This window comes from Vigna unguiculata, chromosome 1, assembly GCF_004118075.2.
Source record: "Vigna unguiculata cultivar IT97K-499-35 chromosome 1, ASM411807v1, whole genome shotgun sequence".
Taxonomy (NCBI): Eukaryota; Viridiplantae; Streptophyta; class Magnoliopsida; order Fabales; family Fabaceae; genus Vigna; species Vigna unguiculata.
In genome coordinates this window covers 28588050-28595973 of record NC_040279.1, presented here as the reverse complement: position 1 = coordinate 28595973, position 7924 = coordinate 28588050, and the positions used below count along the sequence as shown (strand labels likewise).

The 7924-nt window shown below is 25.4% G+C and overlaps 1 protein-coding gene across 1 annotated transcript; it reads right to left on the bottom strand.

The window, feature by feature from the left end:
* Positions 1-611: 611 nt before the first annotated feature.
* LOC114163478 (alpha carbonic anhydrase 4-like) lies at positions 612-3668 on the bottom strand. Its single transcript, XM_028047789.1, has 7 exons — positions 3503-3668; positions 2485-2699; positions 1825-1931; positions 1622-1724; positions 1337-1495; positions 1208-1261; positions 612-947 (listed from the first exon to the last, which is right to left on the bottom strand). Exons 1-7 carry the CDS (start codon positions 3588-3590, stop codon positions 858-860), a joined length of 816 nt encoding a protein of 271 aa, XP_027903590.1. The 5' UTR covers positions 3591-3668; the 3' UTR covers positions 612-857.
* Positions 3669-7924: the final 4256 nt, after the last annotated feature.

Genomic DNA, 7924 nt, shown 5'->3' with positions numbered 1-7924 from the left:
AACACATAATGATAAAGAAAAATAATATTCACCTAACCTAATTAATGAAAAAAAAATGACAAAACTTAAAAAAATATATAAAAATTTTCAATTTTCAATATACCAAAACGAATTTAATAGAGTACCAACATATTATTGTACTTTTATAGAGTAACAATTAAAATAATTTGTGGTTCGACACCTAGTGCAATTTTTGTAAATACAAACTTGTTACAAAAATTGTAAACTCTTTTATGATGCTCAACTATCCATACCAAAAATGATAACTTTAACAAAGTTATTTTTTATAAACTTTGACAAATTATCTATTTAAGTAAAAAAGTACTATTTTTTATTTTATTTTGATTAAAAATAAAAAGTTAACTTATTTTAATTCTATTTATGAAAACTTTATCAAATTTATTGAAAAAATATATCAAAAGATAATTTTCCTTACCGATACACATTCGTACATATGCTGCATAAAAACTAACCAAGTTTTACAAAAATGGAAGTGTTGCTCTTCTTTAACACCTTATTTGTCTCGAGTAAGAAATAAAGAAAAAATATTATTCAACTGAATGAAAATAGCATTTGAAGAATTGATTTTACTAATTAGTTATTGAAATTAGTAAAAAAGTTATATATAAGACCATTTTATATATTTGAAGGAGAGAAAATAAAGAATTCCTTCAATCCAATCTCTCCCTCGTACAAAAGGACAAATCAGGCATCTACTACAAAAACAAGCACTACAAAAACAAGCACACCAAAAACATAACTTATAACACAATAAAGATAACACATTTCTTTCCAGGTGCTTCACTGTTATCCTTCAGGCTTCATCTGTGAAATCCTTCACATCTTTATACAGATATCTAAGTAGTCTTTGCATTCTTCTTAGGTCTATATAACCAAATTTCTCTTCCATTAATTTCTTGTGTAGGTCTTGCATTGTCGCCATATCCCTATGGAACAGTTGTGATTTAGGTAAGAAGATGAAAATGTTAAAACTTCTTGGTCATTAAGAAATGAATTTTAAGTGTAACTCAACTCTACAAAATTGATTTGTAAAATAAAATTTGCACTCACTTATACATATTTAGATTGTTTTATCTCTCGTCAACATGAGATTTTTAAGAGTAACGGATTTTTTAATTAAATTAAATAGCATTTGGTATAGTTATTTTTTGTTTCTGAGAAATATACAGTGTACTTAGTTACTTACATGATGAAGAGCTTCTTTCAATGCTCTCAACTGTTCCCTTGAGACTGTTCTCACCTGTAATACAATTGCAATATGAGTTTACAAAAGAGCGTTTGGTACAGTTAAAAAAATTAAGTGAAAATACAGAACCTTCTTCACTATTGTCCAAACAACACCTTCAGTGCATGGAGGACTTGTAAGTGAACCAACATATCTGTAGTACTTTCTGCTTCCAAACTTGATGATTCCTGGGTTAATAACTCCTAAATCTATGTCCTCCTCTCCTAGTGATTTTAAGTCCTTCAGAAGCTGCCCAAAAGAATAAAGGTTTTTGCTTTTTAAAAAATAAAAGATTGGGATTGATCACTCATGCATATACACAAACATTTCATCTGCGTAACACATGTTTGAGCAATGTTGAGAAATATAGCGAACCTTTGAGAGCAAGCGATCTGGACGACCAATTTTATACCATATTCCAATAACAGCAGTCTCTCCTTTAGAGTTTTGATGAACTGCATGAAGTTCCAACTCAAACCTACAAAACAAGCAGAAGAATCATGTCAATACAATCCTAAAAGGTTAATTACCACTAAATGAAGCAGTTAAAGAAGCTAAATGGAAAACAGCAAAATCACTTTTTCCCATTCAACGTGTGCTCTGAAGGGGTGTGCCAATGACATTGAATCAGTTTGTAATAAGTTTCATTTATGTGAAGTTGTCCTGCATTCCCATTCCATTGCACCTGTCAAAATCATTAAGCACAAAATATCAGTTCATCATGTAAATGTCTCAGCTCTTGGGAAAGTATTGATCCCTATATGTAAGTACTTTATATGTGATCAGGAAAACTATGTTTTGATTAATAATAATAAGTAGACTTTAAACCTAATTCAATCTCACAAAACCAGTTTGTAAAATGAGGTTTGCACCTATTTATATACTCTGAATCGGCTTATCCGGACACAAATATCAATTCGTCATGCAAATGTCTCAGCTCTTGGGAAAGTAATGATCCCTATAGGTAAATACTTCTATATGTGACTAGAAAAACTGTCTTAAGCTTTGTCCTAGTTAATAAGTTGGTGTTGAACTAAACAAGTGACAGGTATTCTAACCTAACAGAAATCTCAGACTAAAATATTTAGTTCAACAGATACTTGATATGAAAGAAATATTTAATAGATATTCAAAACAATAATGAATGATATAATGACAATCTCAAAATCAATTTTAACCTATTATCAATTTTGTAAAGGGTGATCCCAGTACTCAAGTGTGATGGTTCAATGGCTCACCACGATGGCATGACCAGTATTCTTTAATACAGAAGGAGCTGGTTGGTAATCTTTTTGAAGTTTACCCAATTCTGGAAACTCCTGCACCCTTTTGTCAAGTATATCAATGGGAGATTGTAGTTTTCCATTCCCACATACTTCCCATTTTGGGTTGATATGCCACCAATCCTTGGGCCCTTTGCCACTCTCTTCATTGTAGTTATATTCTTCATCTTCTGCTCATACAAGGGAGAAGCCAAAGTCAATTTCAATTTCCAGAAATGAGCCATTCCTAAATTGCAGTTGTTATTTTGTAGTCCTGATTTTAAAATTGGGCCACAATATTGGAAGAGACTTAAAATCTTGCAAGAAATGTAAACAGTTTCCACCATTTTTTGCATTTAAAGACAAGATAACATAAAAAAGTGGGAAATCCTAGGAAGAAAAAGTATATAGATTCACAAATATGGAAAGAGAAGATTAATTTATGATGTGAAGTTGTGAAAAAACTATTAAAGTTCATCAATATAAAGAAATGTAAAGCGTTTTCTCTTGATGTTCCTTCCTTAATTCTGATTCACATATAATAAGCAAATGGTAAAAGAAAACCAAAGGAATAAAAAAATCAGCCACAGGAGAAACAAAGATTGTCCTATGAATGCTGCAAAGGACAAAGTTCATGCCGGGTTAACCCTTAAGAAATCACACAACCAGGTTATTTCTATAATATGCATTAATCTGGAAAAAGAAGGGAAATATCATACTTCAATTAGTGGGGAAATTAAATTTTATTGAAAAAACAATTATGAAGAACTATGCATATATATATATATATATATATATATATATATATATATATATATATATATATAGCACCTTTCAGAACACAGACACACAAAAAACTGGCAAAACATGATGTTGTGAGGAACAGATGTATGAAAAAAATGATACCTTCTCATTCTGAATTTCTCTAACATGAAAAAGAAAAGAAAAAAAATGAAAGGTGTTGTTAATCACAATACATATATATGATTCATACCAGCTTTAGCTGATGCAAGGAAGGAGGAAGAAGAGAGAATGAAGAAGAGGAACACACAGAAAAAGTTGAAATTGGTGTGAAGCTTCATGGTGCTAAATGTGGTTATTGTTTCTGCAATAGTGATGAACACCTATTGCATGTGTGTATGTTGGTGTGTTCCTCTATATATGTGGTGCCTCTTGTTATGTTCAAGATTTACAACAATTTATATTCTCTGCTTTCATAACCTATTTTCCATATTAATCAATCACAGTCTTTTTTTACTAATAATATTTGAATTATAATTAAAAGTGATCTTTTGAAACATAAATAATATTGGTTCATATTCTCCCACATGTAACCTCTTTCTCATTCACCCCTTCTTAACCCATGTGACAACCTTTCACAACACAACTTTATTATCATCTAGAAACCAAATGAATAATTAGTTAATTATTGTCATATTAACCTTAGTTTAAAAGTTACCGTTGGTTTTTTCTTAATCTTTAATTGGTGTATTGGTTTAATGTTATGAAATGCAGAAACGAAATGGGCATTCATTTTTAATTAGTAACTAATAAGTTATAAATTGGTATATTGCTTTTCTTTTTTTCTTTTTTTTTTTATCTATGGAAACACATACCTGTTACATTTATCTTTACACCTAAATAGTCATATGATATTTTATTTAAATAAGTTATAATATCATTTTATTTTTTGATTTAATAATTAATTCCTTTTGGAATTTTTTTTTGACATTGAGTGTTGGGATGATATTTATTTTTCATTTAGCTCTTTGCTTTATAAATAAAAAAAGAATAATTTGTTTAATTAAAAGTTCAATAAGCGACAATTAGAAATTATATACAATTATACAGTGGATAAAAATAACATTTGAGAATAATTTTGAAAAAAAAAATATTCAGCAATTAAAACGGTATCTATATTATTGTTATAAATTGTTTTATACTCAAGATGAAGATTTAAACGTAAAATCGTAAAATCTTACTACTTATATAATATTTATGAGTCGTGTAAATTATGTTAAAATTTTCTATTTCATTACCTATTCATATTCTTTAATAAATTTTACATTGTATTTTCAGTTACACAATTATTTTCATTTCATTAAATTGAATATTAATATAATTACAATTCATTTAAAAATTTAATATAATTAAAATTCAACTCAAAACATAACAACATTTAATATTTATTAATTATAATGTTAGTATTTATTAATTATAACGTTAATATTTATTATTTTTTGTATATATTAATTATAACATTACTATTTATTATTTTATTATATAAAAAAATTATATTAACGATATTTATAAAAAACTGGTAACAAATTGTTTTTATTTATTTATTTTTCCTTTGTTATTTATTTTAATTCTTATATTTCCATATTTTATTACATTAATTATTTTTATTTATATTATTTAAAATTTTAAAAGATAAAATTAGATTAATTTCAATTTTTTATAAAATCAAATAATTATATATATATATATATATATATATATATATATATATATTTATTTATTTGTTTTGAAATCTATCATCCACATTACGATCTCACAATTTACCGTTTATGATCTTATTCATAATCCAAATTCTAATTTCTTTGGTTTTATTTACTAAGACACAAGAAGCTGTGAACTAGTTATCTAGTTATCGTGAATAATGAGTTAATAGATACACATGGTTGAATTCTATTTAAATCAACATTTTATATCTTCTAACATATCATTGAACATTAATATAGAAATATATGAATATTTATATTTTAATTAATACATTCAAATTAGTTTCCATCACTTTATGAATATTTACTCATAAATTTTTTAATATTTTATATTTAAATTAATGTATTTAGTTTCCCATCAGTTTTTGTTTGGAAGATGGAAGAAAAGAATCTTACTTTCACTATATGTTAAAGCATTAACTTTTTCTGGACAAAAGAAAATAAGGTATTATATATTATGATACTTTTATTTCATTTTAATTAAGCTTGCTAATTTCTTTACTCTTTGCATTAGGAATGTTTTTTCTTCTTGTCTTCAATTGGATGCAATGTAAGGACCAATTTTCTTCACTAAAGGTATACAAAAATAATATGCCATATCAAGTTTGAGCTTCCATTCACTTCTATTTGAATTTACCTTTTGATCTTTTCCTCTTCACCAATATGTTTTAAATAGTGATTTTTGTTTTATATGATTAGCAATATTATTTTAGTATGAAATTAATTTTTACTTTAAATATAAAATCATGTTTTATTTTACATTGTTGGAATGTCTTGGTTTGTCCCTAAACTTCTATTGAAAAAAAGGGTAAGTAATAATTTTAAAATTGTGTGAGTGAGATATTTATAATAGTTTTCGTTGTGTGTTACAAATAAATCATTAAGTTTCATATGCAAATTCTATCTAATGTGCATTTACTTAAAAAAAGAGTTTCCCATTTCTTTTCTTTTTCCCTTGAATTAAGTATATGTGTTTTTTTTACTTAAGATTTATCTTATTGGGCTTTAGAATTAAAAAAACAAAACAAAAATGAGTTTAGTTAAGTGAGAGGGGTGCAATTAGGAATCACTAAATCCTTTTTAAGTCGCAAGCTTTCCTTAATTTTCTTCTCTTCCTCTTCTCTATATCCATCATTGTCACAATTTTCATTTTCCTCATTTGGCTCTCATATTTTTCGCATGCATGTGAGGCCTTCTTTAGAAAAAAATAAAAATAAAATTGGGGGCTTTAGACACTCTAAGATGATGATGGTTCATGATTAGGGTTTTTTACCTTAAGGTATTAATTTAAAAGAGACATTTGTAAAGGTTTTTTGTGGTTAAATTACCTCAAAAAGAACTGACGTAAACAATAAATTTTACATCAAAATTCACCTAGCGATGTCAACAAAATTTGTATTCGGGGGAGTATCCACGTATAAAATCCACAAAGGTAATAAATGAATATTGTAAATAGATACTCGTGGGTAACGGGTACATATATTTTTAATAACCGCATGTTAACATGAAGAGTATGGGTATCATAGTATCTGTATCCATATATAATCATACCTGCTATACTCTAATTTAAATTAAAAAAATAAAAAAACATGATTAAAATATTAACATATTGATTTTGAAAGAGTTATTTTTCTATCAATTAGTTTTAAAAAAAATTAATTTTTTTCTAAATTGTCATTCAACACTATTTATATAGGTTATTTGGACTTTGTTTAAAATTTATGAATGTTATGTATTGTATTTTATTTAAATTTATAATTAAAATATATGGTTAAATATTTATTTTTATTTTTTTTGTAAATATCTACGGGTGAAAAATTATACAAGTGCCCACATAATAGATACCTGACAAATATGAATTAAGATACAAGGTACAAAACAACAAATAAAGTACAAGATATTATTGACATTCCTATTCACGTAACATAGAGAATATTTTAATATTTTTATATCGGTTATTAGAAACTTAGCATTAAAAATGGGTGCATCGGTTAAGTTTAGACCAAAGTAGATGTAGTTAACATAATAAGGATATAATAATGATCGAAATTTACGTTAGATTTTTTAAAATTACGTCTTATTTGGTATCAAACTAAAACGTATAAAACATAAAGGTACGTAACAGTACAATTAAACCACTTCAATAATCAGGAATAATGTAACGTAAAACAAAACATTTATAACTAAAATTACTAATTCTATATATCACTAACTATAAAGATTTTAGTTAATTATTAATAATAATTTTAAATTAGTTTCTAATTTTAAATTGTAGTTTTTAATTTTAAATTAGAAAATAATTTATATACTAATTTTTTAATATAATTAAAAATTTAGTAATTGTTAAAAATTAATTTAAACTTTAATTTGGAAATTAATTATAATTTTTTTTTTGTAATAAAAATTATTTATATCAATAATTTTTAATTTATATATATTTAAGTTAGTTGGTAGAGTAACTAATTATATTTTAATGATTTTTTTAGCGGTGTATATGCGTTATGCTTCATTTATTTAAAATATTTGTTTAAGTTAGTTAATTACATATTTAACTATAATTAAATTAAATACACATGTGAATATGTATAGTATACTTTAAGATGTAACTGAAAAAAAAAATCTTAAAGCAACTCTCAGCTATTAAATTTTTTATTTTATATATGGAATCCTAATTAGGAACTTTCATAAATGGTCTTCTAAAATATCATATATATATATATATATATATATATATATATATATATATATATATATATATATATATATATATATATATCATCTCTTTTAAATATAATGCTTCCGTTTGTTTGGGTTGAAAATAGTAATGGTTTAAAAACGCTTTATTTTAAATGATTTATGTATAAACAGAAATTGGTATATGCATGCTTATGATAATTTTTGTTAACTATTTT